At 42.1% G+C, this 15,204-nt stretch overlaps 1 protein-coding gene and 1 long non-coding RNA gene across 4 annotated transcripts in view; one reads left to right on the top strand and one right to left on the bottom strand.

The window, feature by feature from the left end:
• LOC143372224 (protein cortex) overlaps positions 1–15,204 on the bottom strand; it is a 243,072-nt gene that overhangs the window by 162,789 nt on the left and 65,079 nt on the right. For 2 of the 3 annotated variants that reach the window (XM_076819477.1, XM_076818627.1), the window contains exon 3: positions 5,235–5,288. The exons of the other annotated variant lie outside the window; for it this stretch is intronic. In XM_076819477.1, coding sequence (XP_076675592.1) covers positions 5,235–5,288 — 54 coding nt within the window. The remainder of the gene's footprint in view (positions 1–5,234; positions 5,289–15,204) is intronic. 3 annotated transcript variants of the gene reach the window in all.
• Positions 1–15,204, top strand: part of LOC143378601 (uncharacterized) — a 180,601-nt gene that overhangs the window by 140,753 nt on the left and 24,644 nt on the right. The gene's annotated exons all lie outside the window — the stretch shown is intronic.

Below are 15,204 nucleotides of genomic sequence, written 5' to 3'. Positions count from 1 at the left end.
GTGTTAAAATATTTACGAGCCCTCCGAGACGTGTCCTTGGCGTTTTACAAATTGCTGATCCGAGTTGAATAGACTTTCTTGTTTTGCAATACGTAAGAACGCGCGCGGCCGTTACGTTGTATTACCAGGTTCGCGTAATTCAGCCAGGCCTTTTTCTTGCGCGCATTCTCGCTTGAAATTACGCGGACGTGTTCCGTTGAAAAAGCCCGGTATCGCAACAATGCGCAATTATGTATACATCGTGATTCAATTAATTCTACCGCTTTTCTTCTGTTTAATCAGCCGTTGCTCTAACCGAAGTGTCGCCTGTGCAAATTGATAGTGGGATGCTACTATTTTGACATTCGACTGAAGGGTACTCCGTGGAGTTATCATAGTTCCCTTATTTTCATAGTATAGTTCTACAGTGGAAGTACCAATGAGGCTAAGTAGCAAGTAATAGTTTCTTAAGGGGGTATACACGTTTCAACCCTCGGAAAATGTGTACATTTTGTGGATTTTTTACAAGTCAACGGCTTGATGAAAAATTCCCGTTTTTTTACTATCTTTACATAGTGTTATGAACTACTTGAAAAAAAAGTTTCAGTTAAAAAACTATTGTCTTTCGGAAGTTATGCATACATATCCGAAAGTCTTTCGATTTTAAACGGCTAAATGGCGGGCCTGAAAACAGCTGTATGTCGTGTTTGAAATCAAAAACAATAAAATCTTCTTATAAAGTATGTCAATAGCTATCGTCCAACGGGGCCGATTTTGAAAATTTTGAAAAATAAAGAAATGGTGAGAGATCAAACGTAAAGTTACATTTTTCTAAGAGAAAAGGCCACCTTTTTTCTTTATAAATAATTAACGGGGAATCGGAATGCAAAATTTGAAGTAAATTGATTAAACGTAGCGCGAGTTTTTAGACCCACCGTTTAGCCATCTAAAGTCGAGAGACTTTGGGATATGTATGCATAACTTCCGAAGAACAATAGTTTTTTAACTGAAACTTTTTTTTTAAGTAGTTCATAATACCATGTAAAGATAGTAAAAAAACGGGAAATCTTCATCAAGCCGTTGATTTGTAAAAAAATCCACAAAATGTACACATTTTCCAAGGGTTCAAACGACTATACCCCATTTAATTATGAAAAGGAAACGTTTGATTTAATTTGCCATTACAAAAGGAAGAATATAATATAGGCACCCTCTTCAGATACAAGAGAATGGCAGATAGAAAAATCCCAATTCCCTTAATTTTGCCACTTAACCCTTTTGGTGTCTCTGCGATACACTTGGCACCTGGTACTTATATTACAGACTTTGTCAAAGGATTGAAAAGGAACGAAGAGTGATAATTCTACAAGTATATAAAACTTCTCAGAAGGAACTTCACCTAACCCACTGAATCTTTCTCCGTTTAACAAGCAAGCTTCCGTAGCAAGATGAAAACAGCTGATGACACCGCGCCCAGCCATTATCAATAAATTTAGATTCCCTTACGTTCCCTCACAAACGGTAACTCAAAACTTCAATCTCCCAGGCCGGCCTCGTTCATACCTGCCCACGTCCCGGTGGCACCACCGCGGCACTATTAATTCCCCCATTTTTCGCCAAGCCGCTTAAGCGAATTAAACGTGACGCTAACGCATCGTAGGAGCGCAAAAGTCCATTAGAAACGGTACGACGCCGCGGATCCCGGCGCGGCCGCGGTGTATTTCGCCAAGATGGACGATACGCGAAATCCCCCGTTTCACGAGGAGCAGAGGAGCTCGCGGGGCTTAACGCCGGTCAGCATCCTCCCGCGGTGCTCAGCTGGACGCATTTGTCCTGTCAGGGTCCGAAGATATTACGCGGAAACGAGCACGTGGGCGAGGATAATGGGTTAGGGGTGTGATCGCAGCTAGATTTCTAAGCCGGAAGACGAGTCCCCTGGCCGCGCAATCATTTTCCTTCGTTTGGCCAGGCCACTCGAGAAGTGTCAGGACGGATGAAATAGTGGCGCTCGTGCCACCATGACAGCGCCCATCTGGCCAGCCTTCAGATTCAATTTACAATGCGTACCCTCTCTCTCTCTCTCCCCCCGTCTTTCTGGCTCCTTGCACCCCCCTCCCTCCATTCCCCGCCCCGATGCTCACCCTTTATTCCACTCGGCACTTCTTGCCTCGCCGCGTTTCTTCTCCGGCCAGGTTTTCCGTCCCTCGCCGCGGGACCCCGCCTCCTACACTTGCCTTGTAAACCGCGGGTCGGGACATCGCAAAAATCGCGACACCGAGAGTGACCCGTGGTACGCCGCAGAGGTAGCCGCCCGTCTTCCGATGGAATTCAGGAAATCACCTTGCTCTCTCCTCTCCGCGGCCACCTGACTTCCTTCTTCTTTCGCTGCCTAGTTCGCGCTCCAGCGGGAGGTTCCTTGGGAGCAGGCAGTTTTTGTGACACGTCACTGCTGTCTGGGATGTATTTACACGGTTTCTGTATTTTGCGTTTCGTCGGTATTTCATCGTGGATTATTCTTGCGTGCAGGGTGAACGGGGAATACGGGTGTCTGTGGCTTTAGTGTTAGGAGAGAATGTAAGAGGTGGTGGTTTCAGGATCGGTGGAGTAACATTTAGGGATTTACATTGATAATGGTTTATTAACACTGATATCGTTTTGATTCAATCACCGATGTTAAAAGTAAAAGTCCATTTCTTCCGAGAGATCGTTTCGAGGTTCTCTTCTGGGCACTTTGAAGCTGAATATGTAACGCACCATGTGTCTTTTAATTACTGACACTTACTTCTCGTGAGCGAAGGTACGCTGGATTAAATGGAAACTTTGGAACAGTGGTACAAAGTGTCTGACTTGTAAGCCACTTCTACTTCATCCAGTGAATACGGATGGCCGTAGCGAGTCACAGAAGTGTCTCGGGCCGAGAAGACTTATTGGCAATCGTCGATCGTTGACACTTCCCACGTTTTTTTTTTTTTAATTTAGTTATCTTCAGTCGCACTAACCTCTGAGTTGGGTTATTACCTACTCGATCTATAAACTTCCTACGTTCCTCCAGCGACTAAACTTCAATCTACGAATTCTTCCGTTGGTAGTTACCGAAGGAGAAACAAAGTCTCGTTTCTTGAATCCCTAATGCGCCGTCGCGCTTAGAGGCGGACGAATGAACTCGACTATTTTCGTCGTCTTTGAATTATTTATGTACCAGGAAAGAAAGCCCCACTCATGATGCTTCTTTCGGATTCTAGTCTTTCTTTTGATGCGTTCTGTCCGCTGTCTCCACTTTTGCCCCGTTGTCCCCCGCCTCTTTTTTCTTCCCGTTCCTCTGTTTTGCGACCGCTCGCATCTTCGACTCCTCGATTCCCTGTTCCTCGGTGTTTCTCCCTTCGGCCAGGAGCGCGGCCGATCACGCGCGATTTTAACGACTTACATGGACGGAATATATTTCCACATCATGCATCGACGTAAACGCCCCTGACAAACCCTTTGCGCATTCAATATCGCCACTATCTTAATATCCCGTTTAAGTTTCCACGTTCGGTGAATTTCATTCTATTCAGACGGAAAAAAAGGAGGAGCGCAAAGGTGAAGGAATGTTTTACATTCACTTTGTCTGACTCTGACTTCGTGTCTGATGATCATATTTTTATATCGCTGCTGCGACCCTTAGCACGTATACTTACGATAGTTTTAAAGTAGAAACTTGCAAATTAAAAGGAAGGAATTGCTTGAATGTTTAATGGATGATAATGATCGGATAACTGATATTGTACGTTTACGTCCCTAGTAGCACAAAAATATTACATAAATATTTTTTTTAAATATTAATATTTGCTTCTTAATGTGGAATAAATATTGTATGTATATTTAAATATGAAAAAGAGATTGAATCTGATGCTGACAAGTGATATTCGATAGAGAAGTTTCGAAGAATTATATTTGTTTTCAATGTATATTAATTATGTTTAATGTATTATTTTCAAAATAGGACACGGTAGAATTTTATAGCTTTCTTGGAAGCATTTAGATATCTCAAGGAACGTATTCTAATAAATAATTTCAATTTCCTCTGGTATAAAGAAAATTCTTACTTTTAACTCATACTTTTCAAATTTCTTGAATTTAAAGACACAGAATTGTTATCGAAAGTTCCTTAATTTTTATTTAAAACACATTCGTTTCTGCTGTTAGACGATGTCGTCGTACAAATTGAATACTCTTCGTGTAATTAATTCCTCATACATTATTCCATCGTTTGGAGATAATCACAGTTAGTTTATGAAAATCACCCTGCAGACAGCATGTTGGGAAATTTTGTTCCGGCGATGAGAATGTATTACACGAGGGAACGCGTTGAAAGATAAAATACGCAGCAGACGCATTAATCAGGATACGACCTCATCGAAACGCCTGGTTAGCATTTCTTCATAGGTCAGGAATAACCGAAAAATTAAAGAACCGTTCGATACACCGTTCAATATTTGAATACAATTCTTTTCTAGTGCCTACGAGTATCTTCTGCATATTGATCAGATTGTAGGCTTTTGAATAATATATACGAGGCCGTGTGGGCTTGATGGATGAACTGTAAGTGCTTGCACTTTGTAACGCTGGATCTCCGTTACAGACCCAGTTCCTTCCAAACTACAATATTCCAAGAAACATCTATTTACATTCACATAATACCGCTATAACTTGCAATATTAAGCATCGCACGAATGCTGGAATGTTCGAGACAACAAGAACAAAACCTATGACACTGCTGCTATGGCAATAGAAGACAGTACAAAACCAGGTCCCACTGAACTGTCAAAATATCGTGAAAATAAATTCAAACAAAAGTATCTTGCACTTTTCATTCGATTGGAAGCCTCAAGGCAAACTAACTTTGGTATCATAATTGAATCAAACTAGCTATATCACTGAATTCTTAAAAAGTAAAAGCTAATTGTCTATGCCAGCTGTAAATACTCAGGTTTCTTCTTTTTGAGTAATAACGACGATTAGTAATACTAATAATAAATAGAAGGCACAAACGACTTCTATATATTAAACTACCTATACTTCCCAAAGAACCCCTGAATACTATAAAAACGCTGAAGTTCCTGAAAACTACAGAAAATGTAGTCACAGTAAGATTCCATCACGAAGCAGTAGGTGTCATATGGCTTGCTCCAACACATCCTTGCAATTCTTACAAATTTAAGCCCGGTACACTTGTCTATCATAAAAAGTGAACAATGACTCACGAAGACTCTTACCTTTGGCTGGTGTAGATCATCCGACGCGATGTTGGTAGAAGTGCTCGGCCCATCCTGCAACAAATTCATTTTCCTCATAAAGCACGCTACAGGGATGCTCCAATTTCCACCAAGAAATAGTAACGTTGACCTCGAACGAAATAAATAGCCATCAAGGGTCAGAGGAAGCTTCCTAACGTCTACGAAACTGTTGCAAAGTCCAGAAGTTACAACCGCACCTTAACCCCTTCGGTTCGGTATACGTGTGGGTTCGAAGAGTCCAGCCGTACACCGTCGGTATGCGTTATACATGTTATAATTCACCTGGAGGAGCCATAACTCACAACACGACTCTCAGCTTCTTCGGTAGACAGTCGACCATGGGCGGAGTTGGCAATGGTTGTTTCTTCCTCCTATTTATTGCGTTCGATGCACCGTGCCGCGCTACACCGCCACCTCTTACGTGATCCACGGCGTTCCCTTGCGCTGCCTCTCTCAAATTTAGTCGGGAATCTACCGGGAAGCCGAAAGTTACGTATATTGCCGCTGGGTGCACGAGAACACGATGTGGGAAGGCACACCAGCGTCGATATTTATCGATGAACGCAAGGCTTCGCACGCGGAATGCGGTGAATTTCAGCCGTCACTGAACGGGACCACTGGAGGCACGCGAAGTAAACTCCGGTTAAGACAACAGGTCTTTTTATTCGGTGTTTCTGGCAGCAACATCTGTTACGTCAATTAATTTCTTGTTGGGAAAGTCAATATCCTGCGGGGTAGTGGATTGTTCGTCGGGGAGGATTGGAAGACCACTGGGTTTTAGGCTTCAATCGAATGGGGGGATACTCCAAAATTTATTTTACCGAAAACGAAGCTCTATATGCTTTCGATTACATTTTATTTTTTTACCGGAAAGGAAAATTCGTTTCTGGGAGTCAGATGGTACTGTAAAAGGAGGGAGTCTATCTATCTATATCATTATATAAAAATGTTCGTGACATGTATGTACGTATTTTTGAAAGCGCAAAACTCAAAAACTACGGAACCGATTTCGATGAACCATTTACCTGAAGAATCTTTGTTTTAGTGGGACTGCTGTAGGCTATAGAATAATTCCAAAATCTACGTGTAGACGGCGCTACGATTACTTTTAAAATTAAATGTTAATTTAAATGAGAACGGAGTGTTTAATTTTAACCGTAGCGAAGCACGGGTATTTTACTAGTCAAATATGAAAATACCCAACGTAAAGAATTTGCTCTAAAATGCCCTATCTACCAATTTCTCATTTTCAGGGTATTTTTTTAAATATTTAGAGCTCTACATGTATTTCACCTTTTAAGCAAAGTTAGAGTGTTCTATCGTAGGGCTCTAGGGCTTATTTGTCCTAACTGTTATAATCTATAATATCTAAGCCCTAGAACCCTACAATAGAACAATCTAACTTTGCTTAAACGGTGAAATACATGTAGAGCTCTAAATATTTAAAAATACCATGAAAATGAAAAATTGGTAGATAGGGCATTTTAAAGCAAATTCTTTACATTTGAAGTATCCTGATATTATTTATAATTTTATACTAAGGTAAAATATCCTATCTGCACTTCAAGTGTTAGGTGGAGACTATCTAACGTAGTAGATACAATATATATGTGCAGATAGGATATTTTACCTTAGTATAAAATTATAAATAATATCAGGATACTTCAAACGCATAGACCCTCGCAGCTGCGTCCTACGAAATACGCAGACTTTCGAAATGGCCTGATACAACACTTTTCTTTTCTTATAGGTTTAACGTCGCATCGACTGCACAGATCATTAGCAACTATACATCAGTTTAATAAGCTCCCATTCCCCACACGTTTCTTATATGTCTTTGAGGATTCTGATGTTTTTACAAAACTTGATTATGCTTTCTTGATAAAATATGGATGTAAGTATGTCGGCGAGGTTCCCCTCAATATTGCAATTTCTTTCCTCGGTGTATTTCTGGCATTCACTGATTACACGGTTCATGATACAATACAATACATCTACGGATTCATAATTCGCATTCAACAACCCCCAAGAAAATCCTACCAGTCACGCAATTCGAATTCCCAGCGAACCCCAAGCACGCTGCCATTATCCTTACCGTTCCAAATCGCGTCGCCCGATGAACGGGCAGCCCCTTTCGGGATCTCGGGTTATTGGCTGGAAGATGATCTAGCGGTTAACCATCCGATCCGTGCGACGGTCGAAGAAGGCAAAAAAGCAGGAGTGATCGCGGCGATGGGTCGGTAGGAAGGGTAGAAGGGATCGAGGCTGGAATAGCGCCGAGTCGTATCGATCAATTACAGCGCCCGGCCTTATAAGGCAATTATTAAATCACGCGAACACGTCGTCTTACACACGCGTGTATCGGTAACAAGCGATCGCCGTGTCACTCAGGACGAGATTCGCTTCGGGATCGCGATATCCCGTTCGGCCACGGCGTCCAGGATGTGTCGGTAAGGGAATATCGCGGCCGAAGATCTCCGCAGATCGAATTCTCGGAGCCGCGAATAAAAGAGGGGCCCCTTAAGACGGCGCCAGTTTAGAGGCTAGTCCGCCTTCGTGCGGCCGCTCTGCAGAGAGTAGATGGGGGGCGCGTGGTCCGCGGCAGTAATGGATGCGAGGGGGCTCGCTGTTAGATTAGGCAGATTAGCCATTATGCGCGTAGCCCGGTATGCAACGGTTATCGGCGAAATACGATGGATTATATGGTAATTACCGGCATTTTTCCCCGCGGATTGCTTCATCTTCAAGGCTGATACTATTGTCTCGCTGCTACTCGGGCCACGCAATTTACGATCTGGAAAAGCGTGGCGAACAATGCGGGGACATTGTTTCGCTCGAGACCCACGCGATATCTGATAGTCCAATTATTTATATGTAGAATTCGCTCTGGCGCTACGGGCGCTGCGAGGGGCAATATTGCTACCTGAAGCAACGTTCCTTGGAACGTCCATGTGACCTTAAGCTTCTTATATCGTTTTAGTATACAGGTATACCTCTTTTCGAGTGGAGATTATTTTTCTTTCACTGGTGAACTCGAGAAGCGAGTAAGATTCTTGCCCGTGCAAGAGAAACAAATAGATAAATAAAAGATTGAGAAATTATATTTTATCCTTTTGTTCAAACTTTAGAACACGGGGTCGCGGGAGGGAACCATTAGGGGTTTCTATGGTTTTCTACACAGATGTAATAGCTGTTTAGTCAATAAACGATTAGAAGGCATGGCTCTCGAATCTGACGCGTCTGGTTAATAAATAAACTCGGTGCCGTGCACGCAGAAGCACGTGGTTGCCTGTAATGAATGCGTGATTCGCCGCGGATTAGGTAGATTAGCCATTATGCGCATAATCTACACGGCTACCGGAGAAATACGATGGATTATATGGTAATTACCCGATTTTTAGCCGCCGATTACTTAATCTCCGACGCGGATTCCATTGTTGCTCCCATGCCGCGGGACTCGTGGATGCATAGAAACGAGGGTGGCAATATTGAGATATCGTCCATTGAAAATCTATGCAAATCAGCTGCGTATTATTTCAACGTTATTGCCTCTGTATCGGAAACGAAAGTGGGCATTTCGCCGCGCTAACTGGCAACCAGTTTTCACGGACGTAGCTCGCCCATAATTAATCATGCCCATTCTAGTGTCAACTATAATAGAACTTGTTATATTTCAATACATCAATCTCTCAGAGTAATGAAACCGTCTCAGAGGATTGATTTCCTAAGTATATCTGATTTTTTTATCAATACAAAACCGTGTTTGTAGACCTGCACATTTGTAAAATGCAAAATTCCTGAGTTCCCAACTCAGATTTATTTGCTACCACTTTAAAAAAAAAGTGAGAAGGTGAGGGACTTTAAGAAAAAGTTAAAAGGCTGAAGGATAGATGGATTCTAAAGGAATTCAGATGAATATAAATCTAAACCTTCCTCCCAAGTAGTTAAAAGGTTCTTATTCCCAAAACTTTTATTATTTTGAGCGTAGATTTGTGTCCAATATGAAATAACACCAAATAAATATGTATTGAATAAAATCCTATTTCATTGTAAATTCAGTAACCTCAATGTTGCTCCCCGATGCAAAGAACTCAATTCCTACTTTTCTGTTAATTACCTAACAATTTCAAAAACACTTCTACGGTCACTAATGGCAGGTCTGAAGCCTTAAAGTGCATCTAACAGCTCGGATCTAACAGCAGCCGAAGAATAGAGGAGAAACGAGGGCAGAATAGTAGAAAATGCTATAGTTCGAAAGCTACAACTACATCCGGCGTCGCAAATAGGACTCGAGGCGGCTTCTCTCTGCAGATATACCTTACCAGGAACAGATATACACACGCTGCGTGCATAATGCACAAGTATACCGTTTCACGCACCCACACAGGAGAGGCACACGGATGCAGCTACGCTGAGATTTCGCGCCATTAGACCCAGGAGAACGGTGGCGTGTCCGTTTCATGTCTATGGAGCAGCTTCCATTTGAAATTACAATTTCAGTTGTTGCCCGGTCCCCTCTGTGCCGCGGCACGATCGTTATGATCGTTGCGTATCGAATCCAAGCCCTTACACACGTCAGCCGACATTAAATTCGCTGCGAACTTCTCATAATTAACAAATTCTGAAACGAACGCACGGATAAAATCGGGGAAACTGAATATTATAGTTCCTATTTTAACAGAAGAAACGTCTTTCGGAATGCATTGGAGGACACGAAGGTTTGAAGTAGATACTAGGAGATGATTTTCGCAAAATTAGAGTCTAAGATTATTTATTTCATTAAAAAATTGAATTTTGTTGTTAAGAGGACTTCAGTGATTGATCGAGCACACGTAATTCTAGATTTCTTATTATTGTTATATCAATGTACATTGTTGCGTTACGTTGAAAATTAGAGAAACAAGAAATGTAAATGTTATCATAAATCTATTCTTGTATACATAGAACAAATACTGAATTTTTCTACTAATCGGGTCACGGGTTGTCTGATCATGAGGGTTCATTCTACTGACTCGTAGAAAGATCAGATATTACCTCTACCGATATATTAATACAATAATACCAATTGCGCATTTCGTTTGAGATAAAAATTGGAAAATATCTTTTATATTGAACTGCCGAATAAAAAAATACACAACATCAAATAACAATTAGCGGAAAGTTTAATTCTCTCCAATACAAAATTTACGAAAGAAAAATGTCGTAATGATTTCAATTTCGAAACTTCCCAGCACCTACTTGTTCCGCCCAGCGAATAAATCGAAAGCTGGCGAAGTAAACGGATTTACATTAGAAGTATCTTAGGATTCCCGAGGTTCGGATTGTTCCAGCGAAGTAAGGGCGACTCGTTTGTGTTTCATTTGCAGAGGCTCGCACCGTTTGTATCTTATTTAAGCGGGAACGGTTTGCAATTCCGCGCGCAGGCTCTCATACACGAGGATCCAAAGAATAGAGTAGCGATTATGTTCTCAATGTCCTCGGCAGTCTTGGGACAAATTCATCGGCTTCTACCGAGGACGGCCGATCGGTGATCTTTAATTCATCGGCCCCCGCGATCGTCTCACGATCGGCATGCCCGTGATCCCCGCCAACGATCCGGGATGATCCAGGACAAGGATCTACATATGCTGGGAACTACCAATGATCGGCGCCCTGTGTTACTCTTATCGCTGAATCTTGTATACGACACCAATTGACATTCCTCGTCGGCTAAAAGGCATACTCGACTTTAATTGCCATAAAACTCCCCGCCCGACGAGGCTATCCAGCGACACGAGGTCGAAGAACATATCGGAAGACCTGCTACGGTCCCTGTAACCGCGGTTTTGAGTTACATCGGCATGGGCCGGCTCAAACGGAATGAACTAATTAAAATCAAAGACCTTTAATTAGGATAGACGATAATGATAATGGAATCGCATTCTTAAGCCATTTCAACTGGCAGAAAATACGCCTACTCGTGGGCAAGCGGAGGTATGCAAGAAGACGAACACGGTTAATTGCACGCCTTTTTCAGGGAGCTTACAGGCATGCTAAGCAATTCCTAATTAATGGTGCCCCGACGCTCCAGCCATCGGCATATATGGAGAGCAAGAATAGTCAGATGGAAAAATGCAGATAAAATCTGGCAACAAAGTACCATTACCGATCAGATGCCTCTAAAACTGGTTCCATTATTTGCAGCCTAACCCCTGAACGGTTTCAGCTAAGCCTTCGCAATATCCTACTCGCGTGTGAGACCCAACCAGCTGGCTGAATTTTTAACTCTGCTTCGTGGGAGGAAGACTAAGATGAATTTTAAACTGCTGATAATAAAATTATAATACACAGTTTCACATTCGGTGCTCTAACTCGCCTCGGAAATATCAAGAAAATTCGAATAGGTAGGGGGAGTCCGGGAGACTTGACCATACGGGAGAGTTGAGCCGCTTCAAATATCTGTTTTAAATTTCGCGATAGGCGGGCGGTTGTCAAGCCATAGCGTGCGAATTCTTTACCCTTACCATTTCATGTAACAAAATGACGATCGGTAGTCCGCTTTAGCTGTGAGTCAGGAAAACGTGTTCCTTCAGAGTGAAATACAACGTAAAAGCTCAATTAAAGTATATAAGATAATTATTGTAATGTGTAAAGTTTGTGGCTACTTATTATAAACTAAAGCAAATTGTTGCTTTTCTTTCATTTGTTCCCGAGTTACTAGAGTATGGTCAAATCTCCCCACATGGTGGATCATATCTCCCAGCGCTCGGGGAGAGATGAGCCAATCTCATTTTTTATAAAATTTAATTTAGTGCTTACATTTATTAACTTATTAAAATGATAAAACCCTCAAATTATAGTCTGATAACAAGGCTTTACTGTGACGTAAATATAAAATCGATGCATCTCATACCCTAGATTTTATGGACTTTCAAGTAAAAGGTGGTTCAACTCTCCCGAACTCCCCCTATATCTAATATTCCACGAATCTACTATTCCAAGGATCAATCGTCGTAATTACCTCCTCAAACAAAGACTAAATTAAAGTACCATTTCAAAACCACAGTCTACCTTTCATCCCTAATTTAGCTTCACATTACCCAGAGATTATTCCAGCTGTTCCCTTAAAAAAAAAAACAGTGAAAAGTCAGCCTTATACACATATTTCTCAACGCCACCGCGCACAAGTAGGTATAATAAGCAGCATCGATCGCGATAAAGTATTGCTGCGCAGCGTTTCGCGTCGTATACGCCAATTACATATCAATCGGCGTTCTGTGTTAATTAACCATGTTAATTTAAAGCTTCCTAACAGCAACGGCGGCGCGCGGCTCGATTAAGCGGTTCGCGAATTAAAAGGTGTGAGAAAGTCCCGGCCGCTCGCTCTAATCGGACCGGAATCAATCCTAAAAAACTCGTTTCAGTCCGCCTGGCGCCAATTACGGGGCGTTTTGCATAATCCTCCCCAGCCGCGGAACGTGACAAATAATTTTCTAGCCGCGGCCGCGGGAGAGATTTCCGCGGCGCGGCACGTTAATTAGCCCGATCGGTTTTCGCCGCTGAGACACATCGGTATTCGCGTCGCGCAACTCCATTCGTAATACATATTCCTCGGTTTTTTCGTTTTCCTTCCCCGCCCCGCAGCGTTGTACAGCGCAGCCAAGGCGGGCCGCGAGTGGTCGGGCATTTTTTGCCCGCCGCATACCGAGCGGTCGATCATAGTGTTCCGAGTTGGAGCCCTCTGATCCGCGCGTAATATCGGTCCCATGATCGCCCGGCGTCATCTCGATCAGATTTCTACGTCATTAAACGGCACAATTAGAAAGGACAGCGCCGCTCGATAGTTCGATACAGATACTCATTACAGGACGTTAATGCGCAGCTTCGCGTGTAATACATCGATATTTAATTAACTAATTGAGCCGTTAACCTTTTGCTTGGGAATGCTGCTGCGGGGCTGGCTCCGACTTGCTCGCGCGGAGAGCATCGCTGGTGGAAACGCGACTCTTTAACGAGCTACAGAGGGGATGCTTCGAGCGTAATTGGTCACCCAATTTTGAGGGAAGGCTGATCGAATTCGGAAATTTTGTAGTTCGGTAAAAATGTAGGTGCATGTGTAAATTAGTATTATTATTAACCTTCTTTAGTGGACAAAGAAACAAAGTAAGGAACAGAAAAGAAAGAGAAAGAACGAGACTATTGCAAAGGCGACGTTCCGTTCGTAAGACTGTTTTAGAACGAGTCTGTGATAAGAACGGTGAGAAATGTAGAGGGAATTTTGAGCTTGATATGTTAGGTATATTGTGCTGATTATAAAGATTGCACTGTAGGAGCATGGAACAGTGCACTCATTTGTTTACTGCTACGCACTCTGTAATATTATACAACGAGGTGGGTTACGAAAAGTAGCACGTTTCGGTTTGCCACGAAAAGAAGCACGTTTTGGATTATATTGCAGACTGCAGGAACTGTCACGTTTCTGCGCGTGGTCAGTTTAAAAGAATTCAATTGTTGAAGATAGTGTTTAATAAATAATAATTCCATCTAATCTCCAAAAGACAACACATATGAAAATTGTAATCTACATAATTTAAGTAAGGGAGAGTGGGGGATTTGCGAACGCGGGGTAAACCCGAACATGCTACGTTTCGCAGCGAAAAAAGAAACATGCTATTTTTCGTGGCAAACCGCTCAAACGTGCTAGTTTTCGCAGCGAAAACCGAAACGTGATAGTTTTCGTGGCAAACCGCTCAAACGTGCTAGTTTTCGTGGCAAACCGCTCAAACGTGCTAGTTTTCGCAGCGAAAACCGAAACGTGATAGTTTTCGTGGCAAACCGCACAAACGTGCTAGTTTTCGCAGCGAAAATCGAAACGTGATAGTTTTCGTGGCAAACCGCACAAACGTGCTAGTTTTCGCAGCGAAAATCGAAACGTGATAGTTTTCGTGAGAACGAAGGCAAACGCCCTACTTTTCGTAACGCACTTTGATAATAAGAGTAATGATTATTAATACTCGATGATAGAAGACTCATATTTTTCTAAACTCTAGTTGCCAGTGACTTTAAGGGGAGGTTCCGGTCAGAAGAATAATCTTCAAAATAAAAAAGGTTTCAGTCGAATCGGATAATAACTTTTGGAGATACAGCGCCCACCGATTTGGATCAATTTTTCGACGCCTTGACTTTAACGGCTACCCAGGGCCGTCTGCAATGATTAATTATAAAACAAAAAATATGTTTCTATAATGTAAGACATCACTAATACAATGCAAGAAGTCCCATTAAATTATATATAGTAGTTTTCCTTTAATTAATTCCTAAATATCACCTATTTTTTGGGGCTCTAGACCGGAACCTCCCCTTAAGAAGTGTTCGTCAAGTAAATGACTGGCATTTACATCCTATACTATGTTTCGTTAGGAACCAGGATGCTGTTAGCTAACAAGGGCAGGGCACCATGTGGTAGATACCGATTTTGATGAGCCCTGGCACGATGGATCTATATCGAAAATAAGTAAATAGGTGTCCGAGCGTTTCTGCCAATGGGCCTTAATAATAGAAATATTTACATGGAAATTATTAAAAATTTCATAGTGGCCGTGGGGTTTTAATTGGTAAAAATCCCACACTACCCTGGCGCCCCCGGGGATTCCCTTCTGAAGGAGTCGGGTGCCTTTTGAAGGTTTCCCCAGGTTAAAAAATTATTAATAAAAAAAATAATTTATAAAAAAAAAATTATAAAGTTTGTTTTAACGTGGAGACATCTTCAAAAGGCACCCCGACGCCTCCAGAAAGGAATCTCCCACGGGCGCCAGGGTAGTGTGGCATTTTTACCCACTAAAACCCCACGGCCACTATGAAATTATTAATAATTTACATGTAAATATCTCTATTATTAAAGCCTATTGGCTGAAACGCCCGGACACCTATTTACTTATTTTCGAAATAGATCCATCGTGCCAAGGCTCAT

The sequence above is a fragment of the Andrena cerasifolii genome, chromosome 1, assembly GCF_050908995.1.
Source record: "Andrena cerasifolii isolate SP2316 chromosome 1, iyAndCera1_principal, whole genome shotgun sequence".
NCBI classification, from domain to species: Eukaryota; Metazoa; Arthropoda; class Insecta; order Hymenoptera; family Andrenidae; genus Andrena; species Andrena cerasifolii.
This window is presented reverse-complemented; position numbering and strand designations above follow the sequence as displayed.